The sequence below is a fragment of the Crotalus tigris genome, unplaced genomic scaffold (genome assembly GCF_016545835.1).
Source record: "Crotalus tigris isolate CLP2741 ecotype Arizona unplaced genomic scaffold, ASM1654583v1 scf7180000017641.3106099, whole genome shotgun sequence".
NCBI classification, from domain to species: domain Eukaryota; kingdom Metazoa; phylum Chordata; class Lepidosauria; order Squamata; family Viperidae; genus Crotalus; species Crotalus tigris.
Genome location: NW_024096535.1, coordinates 2,924,152 through 2,948,486, shown reverse-complemented (window position 1 = coordinate 2,948,486; position 24,335 = coordinate 2,924,152). Strand labels below are relative to the sequence as shown.

Sequence of the window (24,335 nt, the reverse complement as noted above, 5' to 3'; positions counted from 1 at the left end):
ACCAGCATTATCAGCAGCAATGTCCAGTTCATGACACTCTGCTGACAATAGCATGAGCCATGCAACTGTTAACAACTCTCTGGAAGAAACATGAACTTTGGGCAACAAAATACAGCTCATTCCATATCCAGGGGTTACTGGGAAGGAAATGATTATCTTGGCTAAAGCAGAATATTTTTAGTCCATGCACAAACATGCAGGCATTAGCTGAGTGTTTAAAGTGAATCATGTAGAAATTCTGTACCTGCAGGTGGCTTTATTTTTTCTTGTTCAACGTATTTTGGGTTTTGGGGTTTTTTTTCACAGCAATTTCTTATTCATTCACACAACAACCTTGAATGAGAAGTTTCTGTGCCTGCTACATATTGAAGGGGAAATGAGCCAACAAAGAAGGGGTTAGGCCAGGGCTCTGCAACCTTGACAACTTTAAGACTTGTGGACTTCAGCTCCCAGACCCCTGGGTTAGACCATTGGCAGAGCTAACAATGAGCAATCCAGAAATCCAGGTGTCCTCAACTAAAGACCCAGACATTTTAGCCACTGAGCTTACTACTTCACATTAAAATATTTCAGATATATTTCTGCAGTGCCAGTCATTCTTCCAAATAGGTATTAACTGAACATTTCTTGTCTTGTTTTGAAAAAAGTTATGAATGTATTAATACATTAGCTGATAATAAAAAAAAATAATGGACAGGGAAGTTCGGGAAAATAGACATTGTGAAAAAATATCTGCCAAATGCAGAAATACCAGTATAAAATCAATAAATCAAACAGCAGATTTTGAAAGTCAAAAGAGTTTGTTTTCAATTCACCTTGAATTTCAACTTTCCTATTAGAAAAACTGTAAAAAATAAGAAGTATTGGTGGTTGAATCAGTCTCAAAATGCGGTACTCTGCAGCTGTATTCCAAAGAGCATTATAGCAACAGGGACATTTGCAAAATACATGAGATATGGTCCATTTCCAAATGGATCTTATCAGTGCTGATCTTAAATGCCCCTACTGATGCATAGACCATTTTATGTTATAATCATTGCATTTTTATGCCTTTGCGATAAATCTTATGTAACACATTCCTGTTTAATATGGAACAGCATGTATCCTATTGTGTTAATCTAAGCACTTTTCTCTTTGTCCAAAGAAAACATTGCCCCCCTAAGGACTTTTTTAAACTATAGAGGTAAAGATCTTGACTAAGACAGTTACAGTATTATGCTTTATAGTCCCCAATTGTCTTTTTCCAATCTACATTCAACTGGCTTCCAACTAGCACAAGCTTTCAGATAACTGGCAATCAATTCCGGCCAAATAGAAATGCCTATCCTGGCTTAACAGAGAAGGTATCTATTAAGGAGTACCAACATCGCAAAAAATGACAAGACCAGCAAACGTGACACCTCCGTCTTAGTAATCAGCTTCTTAGAAGCATCTGTACTGTTTTTATGCTGTTACAGGATTGCATTACACCAACCACTTGTGCTGCTTCTTTGTTCAAAAAAAAAAAAGGCAAATGGATCTACACTGATTATTTGGTTAGGTAAAGAAAAAAAAAATCAGCTCAGGAAAATAACAATCTGGTTAAACAAAACAGAGAGGGTAGCATTATGTGCACCATTCCCATATTCCTTTAGATGTTGAACATAGTTGGCACAAGGACTAGAACATTTTTCCAAATTAGAAACCTGGGACGCATTCCTCCAGCCTGCCTTGAGGACAGGGGTGCAGTCTGTAAACCAAATGCTTTCCATCCAGCTTTTCTTTTCAGGGATGCTGAATGAGGAATTACATAACCTGGGATTAGGTTTAGGTGCCTGCAGATCAGATGCACTGCCAATATCCCACCAAGAAAGAGCCCAGGGTTTTGGATATCCCTTTCCTTCTGCTTACTTTGTTGTTTCTGAATAAAGCTTGTAAGGGGGGGGGGGGAGAGGAAAGAGAGAGAATGAGCCAAAGCCTGAGAAGGAAGGAAGGAAACCACTTACCGCCTCAGAGTCTTCAAATCCATGCAGGTACAAATTGTCATACATGGAGGTCTGATAATCCAAAGAGCCCCTTTTTCAAGGCAAAAAAAAAAAAAAAAAGTAAACACCCCGGCCACGGACACCGCTGGGATTGCCAACGCGGGGAAAGGCCCAGTCCCCAGCAGCTCAGTTGTTGCCTTCTCAGTTGTTGGGCTGCTATGCGGCTTCCCCCCACCCACCCCCCGGGGCCACGGCACTTTTCATTCACATCCTAGATAGAAGGAGAGGTCATCCCGCGAGGCAGCCCAGCGCTGGCATCTTCTCTGCCTCTCTCCGAGTCCGAAGAGCAAAGGAAAAAAGCGTTGCCTCCGACCGAAGGCTGATGACAGAGGCAGGAGACGAAAGCCTGATTGGCTCGGTGGCTGCGCCTCGTCAACTTGCAGGCGTTGTGCTCCGTGCGAGGGGATGATAAACATGAGGACGGGCTATTCCGAACAGGCATCGCTTTCCCTCTCCCTCCCTCCCTCCTTCTCTCTCCCCCCCTCCCCCGGTGATTTCTTTTGCCCAAGTCTGCTCAGAATCGTAATAACAAGGCATCGTCGTTAATAAGGAAGTTAGGCTGACAGGATAACTGGCCGACTTTAATGAAGTACGCTGGGCTGATTTTCCCAGGAGGAAGAAAGAGATTTAATCATAGTTGAGGGGGAAAAAGTTCACTTCTCTGCTGGATTTGCTATCTGCTCCTTTGGAATAGTCTACTTTTCCACAGGATTCAAATTATATTTCAGCCAAAACTCTTAAAGCTATATAGCCAAGAACAGAAGAATGCAAGGAAGCCAACATTCAATTACAAGATGCTCCATCCGCCATTGTGCCAGTTTGAATGACATGCTTAGTTTAATCGCCAGGATATAAACACGCAACCCAATTTACACTTTGCACAAGCAGAGAAACAGAGGTGCACTGTGCTGGGTAGTGAGGTTAGGCCTAGGCTCATAAGAGCCGAGTTCAAGTCCTCTTTTAGCCATGGAAACTCACTGGATGATTTTGCACCAGTCACAACCTCAGCCCAACTTATTTCAAAGTTTTTGATGGGAGGATCAAATAAAAGGGAAATTCCCCTAGAAGCTGCCTTCTGCTTTGCGAAGGGAACAGACAGAACACAAATCTAAATAAATACGTAATAGTAAACTAGTGGCATTTATGGACTCTCCTAATCAGAAGACAGCAATTCTGCCTTTCCTGGTGGAAAAAAATAATAGAAAAGTAAGGCATCCTCTTCTGAACTCATAGAATTATGGCAATAAAATAGGCAAGACCACCCTAAAATTATTAGCTAGAAGCAGTCTAGCTATCGGCATGTATTGCTTATGATATGTGATAAAAAAAAACTGCGGTGAAGTAATACCAAAAAAGCCAGGATTTATAAAGTAACTTCAGCTGTCTAATACAAACTGCAAGTGGATATATATATATATTCTCAAGGTGCCACATAAGCCAACAAACATGCTCACTTGGATAGAAGTTTGACTACTTAAAGTGGAGGCATGATTTTTCACATTTTATTAATGGGAGACTTCTAAATATAGAAGCTGAAAAGAGCTAGAATGGATTGTGGTACAGTGTTTGTTCACTTGTTGAAAAAATATCTGCAGTTCGGAAGCTCATTTGTGGATATGCTAGAAAGACAGGGTACATTTTAGCCCTTTCGGTGTTATCTAATCTTATTTTAACCATGATTAAAGGGACCTAGTAAGGGTGTGCCCTTGTTCTGGTGCTGTTTTTAATTTGCATTTCAACAAGAAAGACCCCATCATGAGCTGCATTTAAACAAGCTAGAATACTGCCATCCTCCTGCATTATCAGAGGTTAAGATGCCCATTTCTCCTTATAAGGATTATGCAGTATTGTATTCAGTAAATAAAGCAGGACTAGGGCATACCTTTGAAACAACCTCTTTGTTAATAAGAACTATTAAATATAAATTACAATATAACAAAGATCTCATTCTTTTTCAAAGAATGTCACAAGACAGATGGGTCTTGGATGAAGCTCCATTACAGAAAGTGGGGACATTGAAGTACTTGGATATCGCATTTCAAGCTTCTTTATCTTGATCGGGTCACAAGCTATTTTTTTCCCCTTTACAAAATATAGTGAGTAGTGTGGTGACTATTTTTAGTTTTAATTCCTCTCCCCCCTTCTCCTCTCCCTCTCCAGCACCCCAGCAGAACAGACTTGTAATCTTACTGCACGCAGATCTTTCATTTTAAAACAATCCTGATACAACTTCTGTTTGGGGAGTGATGCATAGAATATACTGATTTAGTCAATTTTGCTTTATAAAAGATTTGTTGCACCCAAATTTGTGTTATCAGCAACAGTGACACCTAAAACTGATCTTAAGGCAATGCCTGGCTTTTGAATTTATCAACTAAGGGTTTTTTATTTTTTGTTTTTTAGTTCTGGAGGATAGTTCTACAGTAAAACTAAGGCACTTACACTGTTGCTTCTGCACTACTCTTAAAAGTTACATCCAATATTGCATGCATTAAAATACAATTAATACATAAATGTTTTGTCATAATACTGCTATTTTTTTTTAAATTCCCATTAAACGTTCTATATTTTAAATTTTTATTCCTGCAATTATATGAATTAACCCTTTGGTGATGGGGAAAATTATAGATCTGTGCATTATTAAGAAACTTGCTGTTGATCCGAATGCAGGCAACATACTGCTTCAACTTAGCATGTATTATACTCGTATCTGCTATTTCTGAATGTCTAGAATTCAAAGGTATGATTTAAAGATCCTGAGGCATTTAAGTAATCTTGGATATTACAGACAGGACTATAAATAATAAAGATTTATAATACTGTACAATAAAATAGCATCAGACTGGAATAATTCTATGTAAGCTTTGGCCTTTTTAATTAAGGGTTATAAACGCAAGTAATATATTTCAGCTGATCAAGTATCACAACAGCTGCTTCTAAATAATATTTATTAAATATGGGAGAAATTTCACCCCAGATGTCCCTTCCCCAGTATTCTGTGTTACTCAGCATGTCCCTCCAGTCCTTTTAATCTATATTCCTATGTTATGTCTAGCATGGGTTGTTATTTATTTATTTATTTATTTATGAGACTTATATACCGCTTTAAGTGCAAGCACTCTCTAAGCGGTGTACACCAGTAAGCAATGTATATATATATTTACATTGCCCCCAACAATCTGGGTCCTCATTTTACCTACCCCGGAAGGATGGAAGGCTGAGTCAACCTTGAGCCGGTGAGATTTGAACCGCTGACCTGCTGAACACAGTCAGCTAAATTGGCCTGCAGTACTGCACTCTAACTGCTGTGCCACCTCGGTTATGCATGTTGATGGGTGTAACCACCCACTTAAATCCTCAGATCCACTGAAAATTAGACAAGCCTGTTATGCAACTTAATCTAAAGTGATCTGAGTTCGCTGCAGTGACTAGACATCTGTGAAATCTTCCATTAAAAGATGTGATCACAACATCTGCAGCTAGTAGGATCAACTGAAAGTTACAATTCTTAACCTGTCATTCCTCACGCTTCCTTTCCATTCATCACAGTATTTAATTCTCTGTAACCAACAATATATTTGAAAAGATCTTAATTTCATTTCTGCTATATGTTAATCCTTTAATGGGGTCCTTGCTATTAATTAACAATAGTTAATTATTTAACTATTGGATTCCATTTTTAAAACTATCTCCTTCATAGAAACAAGCCTGGGCATGGAACAAAACTGAAGGACTAAAACAACAATATAAATAACTTTAGCTACAACACATAATCTTAGCAAAAAAGGTAATGGCAGTAATATATACATCTCATAAGAACAGATCAATTACTGACCACCCATCAGCTTAGGAATAGCTTTCTTCTACATGTCTCACAAACAACTGGGAGCTGAAGTCAAACATGTCTGGAGGACACATAGTTGAGAAAAGCTGTCTAAAAGGAGTGTTGTCTTACTTGAACACCTTTTCTCAGCATGATGATGGAGAACAATGAAATTCCCACACTGGGGGAATAGATGGTGAATATGTCAGAATTTTATTTATTTATTTATTTATTTATATTTCATATTTCTAAATCTCATATCTCCCTCAAAGAAGTACTTCTAAAAATTTGCAAAATAGCAAAGTTGGCTTGTTTGGAGAGTAAAAAAAAAATATTTTTTTTTGAAGACCAGAAGCCTTACGTAGGCTGAAAGAAGAAAATAATGATATGACAATGTATGGGTTTGAAAATTAAAAAAGGGGAATTAAATGAGGAACTGAAGGGACTTACATAGTATCTAATATATCTAATACAAGATTATAATTACCTTTTGAAGGTAAAGTCCCAAGTCATATTTCATAACTCCAGTTTCTTTCTTGAATATATTGCTTAATCTTTCTTTCCTTTCCTTTTCTTTAGACTTCTTTTACTTTATTGAAAATTCTTAATAAACATATATTTTTAATAAAGAGAGACAAAACTGACTGATATCCATTGTCATATATGTAATCTCCTTCCAGTGTTCTCCTGTGGACCTCCAAGCTTTTAAAGCAGACCTGAGATGACCAGATATTACTGGACGCAAGCCAATGATTCAGTTTGCTTGTCATTCTAATTTGGACGCATCTGCCTCTTTTCTGCTAGGAGCTGCACTTTTATCATTTTTTCAATATCTTCAGGGAATGAATGGGTACAATCAACTTTGGGCTTAATACATTTGTTTTTGATGTTTAATTTTTGGCCTAAAATGACATCTGAGTATTATACACCAAGTTTCTTCCTAGTAAGCAAACCATGGCTTAGCTTACTGTGCAAACCAGGTCAGTGTAGCAGGAGGGTTTACAGTTGTTCTTCCCAAAGCAGTCCGGAGGTATAAAACAATGAATCACTAAGAGTAATAAAACTAACGTCATTGTCCTCTGAGTAATTCTGTTCTATATTGTATCAACTATCACACTCACAAGCACCTTTAGCTAATAGAATGAAAGTACTTAGCAAAAAAAAGTAGATAAAGTAGATCACAACCTACTACTTGACAAGATAGAAAAATGTGGGGTAGAAAGCACTACCACCAGATGGATCCATAGCTGGCTGACCGGCCCTATTCAGCATGTGGTCCTCAATGGAACTGCATCTACATGGAGGGAATTGTGTAGTGGGGTGCCCCAGGGCTCTGTTCTGGGCCCAGTGCTCTTCAATATCTATATCAACGATTTGGACAAGGGGATAGATGGGGAACTCATCAAATTTGCAGACGACACCAAGCTGGCAGCAATAGCCAACACTCCAGAAGACAGGCTTAAGATACAGAAGGATCTGGACAGACTTGAACACTGGGCGCTATCTAACAAAATGAAATTCAATGGTGAAAAAAGCAAGGTTCTACATTTAGGCAAGAAAAACCAAATGCACAGGTATAGTACAGGGGGTACCTTGCTCAATAATAGTAACTGTGAGAGGGACCTCGGAGTCCTAGTGGACAATCACCTAAATATGAGCCAGCAGTGTGCTGCAGCTGCCAAAAAGGCCAACGCAGTGCTAGGCTGCATTAACAGAGGGATAGAATCAAGATCACGTGAAGTGTTAATACCACTTTACAATGCCTTGGTAAGGCCACACTTGGAATACTGCATCCAGTTTTGGTCACCACGATGTAAAAAAGATGTTGAGACTCTAGAAAGAGTACAGAGAAGAGCAACAAAGATGATTAGGGGATTGGAGGCTAAAACATATAAGGAACGGTTGCTGGAATTGGGTATGTCTAGTTTTAATGAAGAGAAGGACGAGGGGGACATGATAGCAGTGTTCCAATATCTCAGGGGCTGCCACAAAGAAGAAGGTGTCAAGCTATTTTCCAAGGCGCCTGAAGGCAGGACAAGAAGCAATGGATGGAAACTAATCAAGGAGAGAAGCAACCTAGAACTAAGGAGAACAGTTAGACAGAACAATTAACCAGTGGAACAACCTGCCTCCAGAAGCAGTGAATGCTCCAACACTGAAAGTTTTTAAGAAAAGACTGGACAGCCATTTGTCCGAAATGGTATAGGGTTTCCTGCCTGAGCAGGGGGTTGGACTAGATGACCTCCAAGGTCCCTTCCTTGGAGAATTATTATTATTATTATTATTATTATTATTATTATTATTATTATTATTATTATTATTATTAAATTTATAGTTAGCTGTTAAAAATGGATCTCTGTCAAAGAGAAATTAATCTGAATTGGAATATATCATCTTATTCTTTCAGTTCAACTCATATCAGACATAGTGAAAAGTAGGGAGGTAAGAGCAGGACACAGCAAACTATAGAAGACCTAATCTGATATTAGTATTTGAAAATACTCCAAATCAGATTACAAAATGATTGATAAAACCTTGACAACAATGCAAAAATCAACACTGATTTGTCAAGAACAAGTCTTTCCTGGCTAATCTTACTCATTTTTCATTGGCCCTGTACCTAGTAATTAGCAAGAAAGCTGTAGACATATCTTGTCAAAACATTTGACAGAATACCCATTGACTGTCTGGTTAACATGTTTGTTATATGTAGGTTAAATGGCAAGACAATGAAGTGGATTCATAGTTGACTTGAAACTCATACTTGGAGAACTCATCAATGATCCCTCACTAAACCATAGGAAAGGATCTTTGCATTTCTCAATGTTTTCACTGACTTCCATATTTATCAGGTTTGAAGATGAAACAAAAATCTGGCTAGGGTGACAATAGAATCCAGAACCATCCTGGCATGCTAATGAAGTCAGATGAAATGACAAAATAATATTTAACAGAAGCAAATCTATTCAATGCACCTGGCATTAAAATTAAATGAACAAGCATTGAATGGAAGATTTTCAATTTGGCAACCGCACTTGTAGACAAGATCATGAAGCAAGAGTTGATTGTGATATGAATGTAAGTCATCATCAATGTAATGCGATAGCAAAATACAATAAGCGTAATTTAGGCTGCACTAGCAGCAACTCATTTTATTCATTTTATGCTATATTGGTCATGCTCCACCTGGAAAACTCTCCATTTCTGGGAAACACATTTTAAGATGGCTTCACTTCTTTTTCTCCACTGATCCAAAGGCAGGCAACAAAATACTAGATTTAAGTGAATAAAAGGCAGATTTCAAATAAAGGTTGCCAAAAAAAAAAAAACCACCCCACCCCACACTTCCTTTTTTTTTTTTTGTAAACATTTTTATTTTCAATTTTACAATACATAACAATCTTACAAATACTTCAGATAAAAAATAAAACAAATTGATACACACCACATTCGGTCTTGCTCTCCCATTTCCTCCCAAACCGCATCCCACCTCAAACCAACTTACTTCTTTCCCTCTTTTTCTTCACTCACCCCCTCTCCTCCTTCACCTCCACCTTCCTACTTACTTCTCACCTTCTTCTTCTCCCTCTTGATGCGGTCCAGGGGAAATGCCCGAGCAGTTCCTCTCTCAAAATTAAAACATTAATATTATATACAATAAGACTATTTCTACTTTATCTGAACTACTTAAACTTCAACCCATGCACCCCCCACCCCCCACCCCCACCCCCCTCCCCCCCGACTTCCCAGAGCAAAATACAGGATTATGCAAACATATTAAGAATAATCTATTTAAGTTTACTAATTATACAATGAACAAAATCATAAAAACCCTTAACTCTCTTCAAACTTTAACATCATAAGTTTATAAACAAAATCATTACTCATAGAATAAGTGAAACTTTATAGTTCCATATTTCTTCTGAACATATTCTATCCATCTTCTCCACACGTTAAAATATCTCTCTTGTGAATGGTCCTTTAAATAAGCAGAAATTTTAGCCATTTCTGCTAAATTAGAAACCTTAAATACCCATTCTTCTAAAGAGGGCAGAGTATCCTTCTTCCAATATTGACCCACCAGTAATCTTGCTGCTGTTATTAAATTCAACATTAAAATAGTTTCTTTAACATTAAAATCCACAAAAATTCCCAAAAGAAACAGTTGGGGAGTAAACTTAATCTTCCTTTTAAAAACCTTTTGAATGTTCCACCAAATCATAATCCAGAAGGCTTTAATAACTTTACAAGTCCACCAAACATGAAAATAGGTTGCATCCAAGCAACCACATCTCCAACATTTAGGTTGCAGGTTCGGGTACATACAGGACAGCTTTTTAGGATCCAGATGCCATCTATAAAACATTTTATAAAAATTTTCCCTCAAATTCTGGGCCTGCGTAAATTTAACATTTCTAGTCCAAATTACCTCCCATAAGTCCAACGAGATCGGTTCTTGAATATTCTGGGCCCATTTAATCACACAATCTTTAACTAACTCTGTTTCTGAATCCAATTTTATTAACTCATTATAAATTCTTTTAATATGGGCACATTTCTGATCCTTGATCTGAATTACAAATTTTCATCTACTAAAGTAATTCCCACTTTCTTATCCAAAGTCCATCTCTGCACGATTTGCAAATATTGAAACCACGATTGTAAAATGTTTTCTTGCCTTAACACATCAGAAGACTTTAATTGCCAATCAGTAACCGACCAAATAAGTAACTCTTTATACGAAATGTTGTCAAAATTCACCCCCTTGGGAACCCCCTGGATTGCTTGTCCAGGGATCCCCCAAATAGGTATTTTATAATTTAACTTATAATAATATTTTTTCCAAACTCGAAGTAAAGCATATCTTAAAATATGTGACTTAAAGACCGAATCTACTTTCTTATCAAAAATTAAATATGCATGCCAACCATATAATAAATCCCACCCTTCAAGAACAAGAATATCTCTATTTGTTAAATTAAGCCAGTCACTTACTAAAGTTAAAGTGGCCGCATCATAATATAATTTCAAATTTGGTGCTTTAAGTCCACCTCTTTCTCGAGCATCTTGTAAATCTTAAACTTTACCCTTGATTTCTTCCCGCCCTAAATAAATTTATTCATACCCTTCTGCCACTCATCCAAATTAGCATCCTTCTTTAAAATGGGTATCATCTGAAACAAAAAAAGAAACTTTGGTAGAACATTCATCTTCACTACTGAAATTCTCCCCAATAACGATAATTGTAGTTTTTGCCAATCATTTAAATCTTTTTGAACTTTAACCCATTAGCGCTCATAATTATTCTTATACAATTTTCCATTAGATGTTGTAATATAAACTCCTAAATACTTAACTTTATTAACTATTTCATAACCGGTTGTTTCAGCTATAAAATCTTTTCCCTTCCTAGACATATTTTTCAATAATATTTTAGTTTTATTCTTATTTACCTTAAAACCAGAAACCTGTCCATACTGTGCTAAAATTTCAACCAAATCTTTGACCGAATCTGTTGGATGGGATAATGTCACAACCAAATCATCAGCAAAAGCTCTCGGCCTATAATCAATCTTACTTATTTTTATTCCTTTTAATTTAGATGAGTCTCGAATTTTAATAAGTAAAATCTCCATTGTTAATACAAATAGCAAGGGGGATAAAGGACAACCCTGTCTTGTACCTTTTTCTATTTTAAATACATCTGTTAATCCCCCATTAACTATAATTTGTGCCGATTGTTGTTGATAAATGGCCTTGAGAGCAGACAAGAATTTATCTCCAAAATTCATTTCCTCTACAACTTTCAATAGAAAATTCCAGTCTAATTGATCAAAAGCTTTCTCAGCGTCTATAAATATTAAAGCAGCAGGGATTTGGTTGTTCTTATCCAAATACTCTATTAAATTAACAATTTGTCTTACATTGTTTTTCATATATCTCCCCATTATAAATCCAGATTGGTCAGTATGAATCAATTGTTTCAAAACCTGCATTAATCTATTTGCCAGTATCTTTGCAAAAATCTTATAATCTGTATTTAAAAGAGATATAGGCCTATAATTTCTAGGTTGGGACAGATCCTGGTCATCCTTTGGAATTAATGATATGAAGGCCATTCTCCAAGATGGAGGTAATTCTGCTCCAGATAAAATATCATTAAAAAGTACCTTTAATGGTTCTATTATTTCTTCAGATAACATCTTGTAATAAATCACTGTTAACCCATCAGTACCTGGAGTCTTACCAACCTTCAATTGTTTAATTGCAAAAATAATCTCTTCAGAAGTAATTAAACCATTAATTCCATCACATTGATCACTCATAAGTCTAGGAAAATGTGCTCCCTGAAAATATTTTTCTATATCTGAAGTTTGTATACTTTCACTAGCATATAATTTAGAATAAAAATCTAAAAAAGACTTTTTAATCAAATGTTGTTGGTAGACTTCTTTACCTTTATAAATTATTTTATCTATAATCCTCGATTTCTGTTTCTTATGTAATTGATAAGCCAACCATCTACCAGGTTTATTTGCATTACAAAATGTATTATGTCTCACATACCTCAAATTAGTTGCCATTTGATCTGCTAATAACATATTAAATTGCTCCTTCAGCAAAGTAATAGAAACTTTTAACTTATTGTCCATTAGATTTGATATTAAAATCTTTTCCTTACATTTAATCTCATCTTCAAGATCTTTACGTTTCTGGGTCTGTTTACATCTGTGAGCATTGTTCATAGAAATCAAAACCCCTCTCATATATGCTTTACAAGAATCCCATACCATTGGCATCAAAGTACCCTTATTCATATTCCAAGCAAAAAATTCCTTTAAATAACCTTTACATCGCTGTATGTTCTCTTCATATCTAAATAAATTCTCATTCAACCTCTAAGACCTTCTAGTTCTTTCTTCCGATGAAATTTCCAACCATACCGGACTGTGGTCTGAAATTATTCTAGGAAATATCTTGATATTCTTCACCCTAGAAAGGAAATCACTAGTAACCAAGAAAAAATCAATTCTAGAATAAGATTGGTGTCTATCCGAAAAAAAAGTAAAGTCTTTTTCCTCAGTATTCCGTTCTCTCCAAATATCTCTAAGTTCCAAATCATCCTTTAAGTCAAAAAAAAACTTTAGGAAGTCTTTCATGGTTAAAAACTTTAAAGGGACCCTTCTTATCTTTACTTGAGTCTAAAACACCATTCCAATCTCCCATCATAATAACTGATTTATAATCCAAAGAAGTTAATTTCTGATGAATCAACTTATAAAAATGTTTTGTTGTTGATTGGGAGCATATAAACCAACAAAAAGAGTTCTCTTATCATTTATTAGTAAATCAATAATAACATATCTTCCTTGTAAGTCAAAATCAATTAACTTCGGTGAAAGCTCCTTTCTCACATAGATAACTACTCTTCCTTTTTTCTGCAAAGCAGGAGCTATAAAATGTATCCCCAGCCGGGGATTAAACAAATATTTTTGATCTTTAGAAATAATATGAGTCTCTTGTAAACAAATAATATCATTTCTGTGTTGTTTCAAATAATGAAAGATTTTCTTTCTGTTCTGTGGTGAGTTAAGCCCATTAACATTCCAGGTTAGAAGCTATGCCATCCTTGGCAGGATGAAGCCTTTGGAACAAAGCCTCTAGATTTACAGTCGATGATATCTTTGGCCTTGCTCCTCCCACCAGCTCCGAAATAGACTGTGGTAAACTTCCATCATCTGCCTTTTGTTGTTGTTGCTGTTGTTGTTGTTGTCTTTCTCTACGTTTATAAGCAGCGCATGTAATTCTCAGTTCCCTTGGTCTTCTGTTATTTGCAAATTCTGTTGCATAACTTCAACCGACAATTCTTCTCCCAAAGATGGCATTGAACCTACAGACAACTATGCTTCTGCCTTGCTCTCATCTTTCTTTGATCTTGGAGATGGTGGTGGACTTGCTTTTAAAATAGTAACATAAAAATCTCTTGCTTTTGAAACTGTATTAAGACGGTATCGTGTACCAACGTAAGTCACCACTATCCCCACAGGTATGTCCCATCTAAATTGAATTTGTCGCTTCTTAAGTTCTTCAGCCAAAAAAGCAAAGTTTTTTCTTTTTCTAAGAATTTTAGAAGGTATTTCCTTTAAAACTATCACATCCTGAGCTGCAATCTGAAATCTTTGTTTATAGAAGGCCTGTATAATTTCATTACGAAGTGATTTTCTCGCAAAATAGACTACCACATCTCTTGGTAATTTCCTCTGTTTTGCAACCCACAAATTAACTCTAAAAATCTTTTCTATATCTTTCAACATTTCTTCAGGATCAATTTCCAAAATAGAGGCCAGTTCTGCTGCAATTTCTTCTCTCAAATTCTCCTTAATATTTTCCTTCAGGCCCCTTATTCTCAAAGCATACTCCATTTCTCTGTATTGTGACATTATAATTTCATTCTGTGTAACATCCACATTTTCTTCTATTTTTTCAACTCTTATCTTGTAATATTTCAACATTACCGACCACTTCATCCACCCTGTCGTCAATCTTTTCCACAAGGCCAGCAAGCCCTTGGAGTGCCAGAACAATATCTTTCCTGAGCTCATTACTTTCTTGAGCCAAAAGCTCTGCTGTTTTTTCTAGTGATTTTTCCAAAGTCTTATCTAAAGCATCTTGTAAATCCTGGAGTGTAAGTGCCTGAGGTGGGGGCGAAGGTGAAGAAGGTTTAGGTTTGGGTTGTTCTACAGTCTGAGTTACTGGAGAGGCAGTTGAAGTTTTAGAAAGAGAAGAAAGTCCAGGACATTTTGAAGCCATTTTTTTAAAAAAGGGAGGGGTTTCCCCCCCTTCCCTTTTTCAAAAAATAGTAATATAAGAACAAAGGAGAAGAAAAAGCAATTCCCCCTTAAAAAAAGGGAATAAGAATTTTTCCCCTTTAAAATGAACCAAGTCTATTACATTATTAAAACTTTGTTGCCAGTTTAAAAATAGTAAGTAAAAAATAGAAAGTGAAAGTTCTCAAACAAAGAAAGTGACAAAGAAGGAGGATTCATCCGCCATATTTCTTCACTCCAATTAGAATAGTAACAGGAGTAGATGTTAATTCAAACTGAGTTAGGTTTAAAGTAAAATCATCAATTCTTCTCTTCCTGACCGCTCTGTCTGCTTTTGAGTTAACTTACTGTTCCCTTCAGATAGCAGCAGTGGAGGCAGTGTCTAGCTTCGTTCTCTTCGGAGAACAAAGGCATCCAAGGAAACGGAGCAACACCCAGACTCCGAGGGAGCTCTCACTTCATCTCCCAGAAAAAAAAACTGGGAAAGTTGTGAGGCTCTACCTCTATCCAGACAGAAGCTCATTGTCAGGCCGTAGCAAAGGCTGCCCCAGCTGCAGACAGAGACGTTAAACACCTACCCCTCTCTGACAGCGCTCCGGTCCTCCAGGCGCGCGTCTCCGACATGCAGCTGGCCAGTGCTCAGGCGCCGACGGCAACCCGACAGCCAGCTGGCCTCGCACATGCGCAGATGGCGCGCACGACGATATAACACATGCGCAGACAGACTGAATGGCTAGAACTACCCAGCGCACATGCGCGAACGTCTAAGTGCACCCGGTGACAGAAACCGGAGGAGTAGAGCCGCGTGGAGCAGCCGAAGCATCGGGAAGCGTCAGGAGGCTGCAGCTGGCAAGCTAGAACGTTCGGGATGGATGGCCATGTATAGGGAAATAGGGCGGTTCAGGAAGTGGGTGGTGGTGCACAGGCGTTGGTGTGGGTGTGGGCTAGGCGGGGTTCCTTTACACTGTATAAAAGAATCATGACTGTAATGGTTGTTAGTGCTGACTTTAATCACCTTTTGCTGTAATAAAGTTGATGTTCTTCGTTCCTGACGTGGTGGACCTGTGTATGTTGATTGTGGAGTCCGGACGAGGCAACACTCACCTCCCTCCCTTCGCCCGGGAGGAAAGTTTCAAGCCGCAAAACAACTGATCATCTCTGTTTTGCCGGCTTTTACAATTTCCCGGGACGGGCAGCTGTCAAACAGCAGCCATCGGCACTGGTGCAGCCACCGGACGTTCCCCACCCCACACTTCCTTAAAGAAAGACCAGGTTGCCAGTAGAATCAATCAAGAAGGTTGGTGGGTTTTCTTTGTTGGATATGTTCAAACAGAAGAGACTAGATAGACATTTATCAAAGGTACTTTCATTTGGATTCCTGCCCTAGGTAAAGGTTGTACATGACTGTCTAAATAAGTGATGGCAAACTTATGACATGAGTGTCAAAGATGACATGCCACAGTGTTTTGAGTAACAAACCAGCATTTACTGACAACTATTCTCAAAAGCACATCCTGTTCTTGTGTGATTTTCAGAGCTGTGGAGGTGCACAAGAATGGGATGTGCTGTCACACTCTTGTCTCTATCGCAAGAGTTGGGGATATAATCATGGCATTTTGGGAATAGGTGAGGATGTCTAAGTATGTCGAGAGCCCACACTAATTGCTCCAACATGTCCACAGAAACAGGTTAAAGCTAGCTCTGAAGCTGTCACAAGAATTCCTTCCCATTGAAAACCTTTCTCCTATAGATCATTCACAAGAAAGATACATTTCGGTCTGGAGAAGATGGATAGATTATATTCAGAATAAATATGGGACTAAAAAGTTCCATCTAGTTTATGAGTAAATTTTAGAGTATTATTATTATTAATAGTTTATTATAGTAGAACTTGTATTAGTTTTATTATTATTTTTAGTATTAGTATTGTTAACAATTTGGATATTGTATTGTTTAATAATATTGACTTTTTTATATTATTATGTTTATTTTTAATTTGTTTATACCTATGTTAAAGCGCATTATGGACTTGGTTATTTATATAGTTGGTTAATGTTAGTTAGAGTTTGATTATTATATTTGTAACCCTGTACTCAGCTCTAGGAAGTGGGGGAGGGAGGGGGGTTTAGGGGTGGGGTGGGGTGTATACTGTAATTTTTATGAAACTTTTCAATAAAAAAAAGAAAACCTTTCTCCTATGGAGGTTTTTGACACACTTTCACAGAATCTTCACACACACACACACACACACACACACACACACACACACAAACATACTCAAGCTTAGGGATGCTCTACTTGTGAAACTAATTCAGACTATGCATAGAGTCACTTTTAAATAAGAATGAGCATGTTTTAATTTGCAATCTTTCTGTGGAATCATTAGCACAAGGTACTAAATTTTTGGAGATATTATCAGCTTTTACTATCTTACAGTACCCAGGATTTTATTTTCACTTTGTACTGTTTCATGATTGTGGATAGGTGGGTATGTTAATGTGGGTCTGCCCAATACAGATAATCCTCGACTTATGAGCACAACTGAGTCCAAAATTGCTGAGTGAAATATTTGTTAAGTGAATTTTGCCCTATTTTACAAATTTTCTTGCCACAGTTGTTAAGTGAATCACAACAGTTCTTAAGTTGGTGACACGGTTCTTAAGTGAATCTGGCTTCCCCATTGACTTTGCTTGTCAGAAGGTCACAAAAGGGAATCACATGACCCAGGGAAACTGCTACCGTCATAAATACGAATCAGTTGCCAAGTGTCCGAATTTTGATCATGTGAGCATGGGAATGCTACAACAATCATAAATGTGAAAAATGGTCATAAATCACTGTTTTCAGTACCATTGTAAAGCTGAACATTCACTAAGTGAATTGCTGTAAGTCGAGACTACCTGTACTTTTTTTTATCAGATACCAACAGCAACCCTAAATCAATTATTACATCCCAGCAAGTCAACACAAAAGACAAGAAAGATTCATTAATAATCTTATATTTTAGCTACTACTGTATGTTTCTTCCTTCTTCACAGGAAATGTACCAAAAAACTCTCCAAGTTGCTTATTAGTAACTATTTCCTAATGATAGATACGAGAGAAGAGGCAAGGAAAAATGATCAATGTATTATGCTATTTATCACAAAAGAAGAAAATCTGAATATAAAATAATTCCTCTCCAAAGAAAGAATAGGCAAGGCAAAAAAAAATAATAATGATAGAAACCTAGTACAAATCAGTTTCCCCATCTTGTTAATCTAGGCTTGCCAGTTTCAGGTGAAGTCCGTTCTCCACATTTCTCCTTCCTGAACAGGTATGTGTATTATGTGTGTAGCATGTGTATGTGTGAGCACTTTTACTGAGCTGAACTTTGAAAAAGTCTGAGACGGTCAATAAAGGGGGATGTGGAGAAGACATTACACAGTTCCAAGGAAGTGTGAAAAAGAGAGTAGTAGCAATTAGACTTATATGCCGCTTTATAGTGCCTTTACAGCTCTCTCTAAGTGGTTTACAGAGTCAGCATCTTGCTCCCAACAATCTGGGTCCTCATTTTACCAACTTTGGAAGAATGAAAGGCTGAGTCAACCTTGAGCCAGTCAGGATCGAACTGCTGGCAGTGGGCAGAATTAGCCTGCAATACTGCATTCTAACTACTGCGCACCACGGCACTAATGTCACCTTGATTTTGTTTCTCTGACGATGGGTCAGAGAGAAACTGAAATACAGTACTTCCAAAATTCTGTCATTGTACCCTATAACAATAAAGAGCCTTCTTGGAATCCCTGCCATGCCTAGCTTTTAACCTGGCCTACCTGACTGATATAAATCATATTATTTTGAGTTTCCTTCTCATATTTCCTTCTATCATGGGACTATATATTCTCTTGCCAAAGTCCACCTTCAGCTTGCTCCTTTCTTCCCCCGTTCATATCTCTGTCAAAGTCAACTCTAAATCCCTTTACAATGTGTATTCATACTCACCAAGAACCGCTCTCTAAAATACAGCAGAGCCAGGAGGAAAAAAATTAACACATTTCAGTTATCAGTCATTCCTTTCCCGCAGTCTGTTAAATTGGAACGAATAAAAAGCTACCCAAATAAATAAGAATTTTTAAAAAATAATATTCATATTAAAAAGTACATGTTTACAACAAAAGTTTGTGTGGGCTATGACACTCATTTTAGTAATGGACTCTTGCCATTACTCAGCGAATACAAAAGGAATTACACTAATTGGCATTCAGATAACATTTGTAATAACAGGTATTAATGACTGAATGTTCTGAGAAAGTGATATTTTTCTTTCTAAAGCAAAGTCATAAGTGTGAACTCTTTTTTTTATGGAAAAAAGAATTTGCCCCTTTATCAGGTTCCTCTAATTTTTCCAAGAAAGTATCATCATTGTAGCTATGGAAGATATTTGGGGAGGTATGTTATGTACCTCAGGACTAAGTTAGACTTCCTAGTGATAAGTTAAAATGCTTGTGCAAATTGACTGCAACAGTACCCATTATCTTTATGAGAAACACCCTCAAAGGGCTCAAACAACCATTAATTTATTCCGTTAGGAAAGGCAGTGTTAATTCAACCACCCCAAAGTGTTGTATTTAAATGTAAAAAAAGAAAAATGAACATCCTTGGTTACTATTTTGTAAGACTGGTTTATATCCCTTTTAGAGTCTGGCAATGAAAATTTACTGGGTATTTTAGTCTGATACTGCTGGGTGTACCTTTTGATTATGTTCTAACATCACTGCAGCAACTGACTGCAGTGTTCTGTTGTCCACTGGTTTCAGCTTTGATGTCCAACTAAGCATAATCTGTAAGGGGTCTTTCAGGGGTTTGTTTTGGTGAAGCAGCAAAGGAAGATTGCAGCCTAATGTTCAATGCGTAGGCAAAGCTGAGAGAAGCATTCCAGATTAAAAAGACATTTATTGGCCTCTAAATATGAACATTTCAGCATTCCTTCCCAACAACTTACAACTGGTTGGTGAATTACTGCACCAGGGAAGGAAGAGAACCTGTACATCCATTAGTTTCTTCCAATTGGTAAGGCTCTTTAATGAGATAACCTGAATTCTGTTTTGAGATACAGAATTTTTCTAATTGTTTCCCTGCTACTCTGCCTGTCCACCGATGTAAACAAAAGACCAAGAAAATAAATGTCCACTCCAAAAAGGCAAGTCTATTTGAGGTACTGCTTGTACAGAGGACAATGAAAAAAATGAAATGAGTAAATGAACCACTTCTGTACATTTCTGAGGGATGGAAGTGTACTGTCTCACAGGATTGGCATCCACAATGTCTACTTATAGTACGGTAGTCCAGGCAAAATTGACTCAAGGCCCTCTCGTCGGGAAAGTGGCATATCAGCCTCCTGCTTTTGCCTCCAGTACTGGACTCCATGTTTAGCCTCCTAAGCATTTATGCAAAAGCAGCAGTTTTATGCAATAATAATGCAAACATGATTGTTACTCATCTATCACGAGAGACACAGAATAAGAAAATACGCATCAGGATAAAGAGCCTGCTTTAAAAGGAACCAGATGAGCCACTCCTAGGAAGCTATGCTGCAGCATAGAGGACAAATTTGAAAAAAGCTTTCTCACTTAACCTTCCTCTCTCTCTCTCATCTCCTCAGCTGATATTTTGATCGAGTGTTTATTGTTATGCATTTTGCTGGTTTTTTCCCTTAAGATATCTGAATTATTTGCCCAGAGGAGGAGGAGGAGGAATGGGATAGGAACATTTCTGAAGAAGTACATGCATGTTATCCCCATTGCCCAGAAAGTTGAGGTGAGGGACATTCATTCATGCCCTTCCTAGTTTACTTCTAGCAACATCTGTCAGCCCAGCTAAATCAGCCACGTGGAGATCTGATGTGAGTTAAACTTCCTTTGTATGAATTGCTGTATCAACTTCCTTCCCAAAACCTGAAAATGAATTTTTTTAAAAAGGTATTTTTAAAACACTTAGACTTCAGAAACCAAATTGCACAGCTCTACATGTTGCAGTGCCCCTTTCTAAAAAGGTCCGCTTATGTTTGATGAATACACGAAATGTAGCAGGCTCAATGCCTTTGATTGACATCAAAGCCTTTCCACCCCCTTTCTGCATACTGAGCCTCTTCTCCTACAGGCTGGGTCTTCCAGTCTGTTCATTATTTGTGCAGGCTGTGGGTGGCAAGCATGTAGGCTGCATAAGAATGGGAGAAGGTTGGAGACAGAGGATACTGAGAGGTGGCAAGAACAACCCAAATCAGCTGAGTTAATTTCCATTCTTATTATATGGAAATCAATTTTAAGCAGTCAACGCTTAATGGCAAAAAAAAAAAAAAAACCATTGAATCTTAAACCAGTAAAGTAGCTAACAAGAGAAAGGCCCTTTCTCTGTGACCCTCAGTATCTAACATTGGTAGTCACTGCCTTGTTCTGTCTAACAGTAGGACTTGCTTTCTCATAAATTCTGGTTCAATCTCACCGGGCATAAACTTTGACACTCAGAATGAAACATGAAGAATGATCTTTGGAGAAAGGATGAAGAACTGCAGACTAGGAAACAGTCAGATGAGAGGCAACTGATCCTACAGAAGGAATGTGGGTGTGGCAAAGGTCTCAGAAAGGACCCCCCCCCTAGTTTTTTGGACTGTAAAGACAAGGTGGAAGAGATGTATAGTCAGATTTGTTACCGTTATTATATACAAAGGACTACCCATTCAACCCAAAAAACTCTGGATGGCAAGAGGTTTTTTGTTTTTGTTTTTTAAAGGATTTCTCATTTTGCTCCAGAATACAGAATGTGGAAAGTTAAAGGTTAAAAATCCAGGTTGGAAGTTATTAGGAAGTGGAAGAGGATGCGGTACTAGAGCAGAAAAGAGAAATTTCCTGCTTTTTCAGAGCTTTGAGTTACTATAAAAGGGGCATTCCTTTCTCTATCTCCATCTCTATCTATGCCTTCCTTTTACTCTTCCAAGGCCAGCCAGGGAGACTTTGCTGCCACAGAGAAGATACATGCTACAAACAGATACCAAGTAGATAGCAGCTGAAACTTATCCCAACACTGGTGACAGGGTGCAGCTGGCTAACATAGAGTCATGGGATAGATTACATAGTTCGTACAGCTCCCATCTATTGTCATTCGGCTCCCTACTAACTACAAGTGCCTTCTGAAGCAACTATCTTAAATTGTGGATTGCCAGAAGAGGTACAGATCACTGACAGATGTCTATATACAGGTAATCCTTGACTTATAACAATCCATTTAGTGACCATTCAAAGTTACAACAGCACTGAAAAAAGTGACTTATGACTGTTTTTCACACTTATGACCGTTGTAGCATCCCCATGGTCACGTGATCAAAATTCAGATGCTTGGTAACTGATTCATATTTATGACGGTTGCAGTTTCCTGGGAAAGAAAAGAAGAAATAGGGGAGACACGATAGCAGTGTTCCAGTATTTGAGCGGCTGCCACAAAGAAGAGGGGATCACGTTATTCACCAAAGCACCAACGGGCAGGACAAGAAACAAGGGCTGGAAACTGATCAAAGAGAGAAGCAACCTGGAATGAAGGAGAAACTTCCAAACAGTGAGGACAATTAACCAGTGGAACAGCTTACCCCCAGAAATCGTGGGCGTTCCATTACTGGAGATTTTAAAGAAGAGACTGGACAGTCACTTGTCTGAGAGATGGTATAGGTTCTCTGCTTGAACTAGAGAAGATCTCCAAGGCTGGACTAGAAGACCTCCAAGGTCCCTTCCAGCTCTATTCTATTCTACTGTTGCTGGTTGAAATGGTCCATCTTTCCAACCTTAATTCATCAGCAAACAATCTCTTTCAATCAAACCTTCTGACAAGCAAAGTCAATGGGGGAAGCCAGATTCACTTAACAACCGGGTTACTAAACAACTGCACCGATTCACTTAACAATTGTAGTAAGAAAGCTCGTAAAATGAAGCAAAACTAACTTAACAAATATCTCACTTAGCAACGTAAATTTTGGGCTCCATTGTGGTCGTAAGTTGAGAACTACCTGTACTTCTAGAGGGCTGCTGGAATATGGATGAAAGTCGTTCGTCTCACCAAATGACAATTAGCTCAGTCCTGTCTTAGTTTCTTCTGAAAGAGGATTCTGTGTTCCATTCTTACATCCCTGAACTAGAATGTCATGATTCATTAGGGAAGCAGCTTTTACCTGAACAGGAAGTTGATCTTACTGGCTAGAGAAATTGTTCAATGCTAAAGGATTTCACCTCAAAACAGACTAAAGAGCCAAAACTAATCAATCACGCGGTTAGAAATGTGGTTTGAAATTCGAATGCCGCTCTCCAGATAACTCATCTGAGTTGCTGCTGTGAATAGTACAAGATCTCTGTGCGTTTATAGATGTTGTAAATGTAAAGCCATTGAACCAAATATCCTTTCTTAGAAAAAAGTGTTTATAGCTTTGTACAAATTGCTTGCAAATCTAACCACATGGAAGTTGTGCAGTATTGCTGGTTTTAATTCAATGGGTCAATCAAAAGTTTTCTATTGATTTCTCCAGTTATGCTTAGACCAATTCATTTGATGATTGTTCAGCTTTGACTGACTTTTTTCTGTAGATTGGGTAGAATGCTGACATTGGATTTATGATTCAATCTATGTGATCATATAAACCAATAAAAGAAAAAATCTAAAGGGAATGCCTTGGGTTAATCAAATGTGATTTAAGTGTAGGTATAGGGGCTCTGCACTTAAATTCCTATCAATCATTTTTCATCAGAATGCTGAAAATGTTGGGTATGTAGGCTTTCCAAACCTGATGCCTTCCGAAATGGACTAAAATTATTAGTCCACTTAAGGCAACAATTAGAATTAAAGGCAACAATCCATCTGGAGGGCATCAAGGTGAAGAACACTGGATCAGATTACACCTTTCAGCAGATAGATTATCCACAATTAGATATTTCTCTCAGAGCACACAGATTCAATTTATGTCATCGTCAAGTAGACAGAGAAAGACTCCTGTTGGAAATACTGATCAGTGATCTGATTAGTTACGAATTGGTGCCTGTATCCTTATTTTGGTTTTAAGATGACAGAAGTTTCTGGCATTTTCTGATAGAGAAATTGCAGTCACATTTAATTTGTTTTAATTCATTTTGATTTAATGTTTGAGATTCCACAGATACAATCTGTGAATGTTGTAGATATCTTAGTAACTGTAAACTGAGGGGGGCACAACTTGGACACAAAGCCCTATGTATTACAATGTATTTTATATCGTTATACGATACAATACCCCCACACACAGAGAAAAAAAAAATCCTCCAAAATTCTGGGAATTATATTTTGGCAGAGTCATGAGACAGCTATTTGAGTTGTTTAGCATTAATTGATTTTTTTCTTAAATAGAAATACAATTCCCAAGATTTTCTGGCACAGAGGACCAAATCAAGCCTATGGATAGATATAATACACAAAGCTCAGATACCATAAAGAATGATCAAATTACTGCAGTGAGCTTCTAAGTCATTAGACCAAATTTCATTAAAATTCCAATTAATGCATTTCCTACATAGATGAATAGCCTAGCTAGAAGATGAAGAAAAAAAGAAGAGCGCTCTGCAAGCCACATCTGTTGCATAGAGATGCTGCAGGGGAAAGCACAAGTTC

The 24,335-nt window shown here is 37.6% G+C and overlaps 1 protein-coding gene across 3 annotated transcripts in view; it reads right to left on the bottom strand.

Moving 5' to 3' along the window:
* The window catches only part of CACNB4 (calcium voltage-gated channel auxiliary subunit beta 4), a 128,671-nt gene that overhangs the window by 63,999 nt on the left and 40,337 nt on the right, over window positions 1–24,335 (bottom strand). The window contains exons 1-2 of one of the 3 annotated variants that reach the window (XM_039335442.1): window positions 2,233–2,432; window positions 1,986–2,055 (exon numbers count right to left, since the gene is read on the bottom strand). The exons of the other annotated variants lie outside the window; for them this stretch is intronic. Of the exons in view, the coding sequence (XP_039191376.1) occupies window positions 1,986–2,055; window positions 2,233–2,234 (72 nt within the window). The 5' untranslated portion in view covers window positions 2,235–2,432. Of the gene's footprint in view, window positions 1–1,985; window positions 2,056–2,232; window positions 2,433–24,335 lie in introns of those variants that run through there. 3 annotated transcript variants of the gene reach the window in all.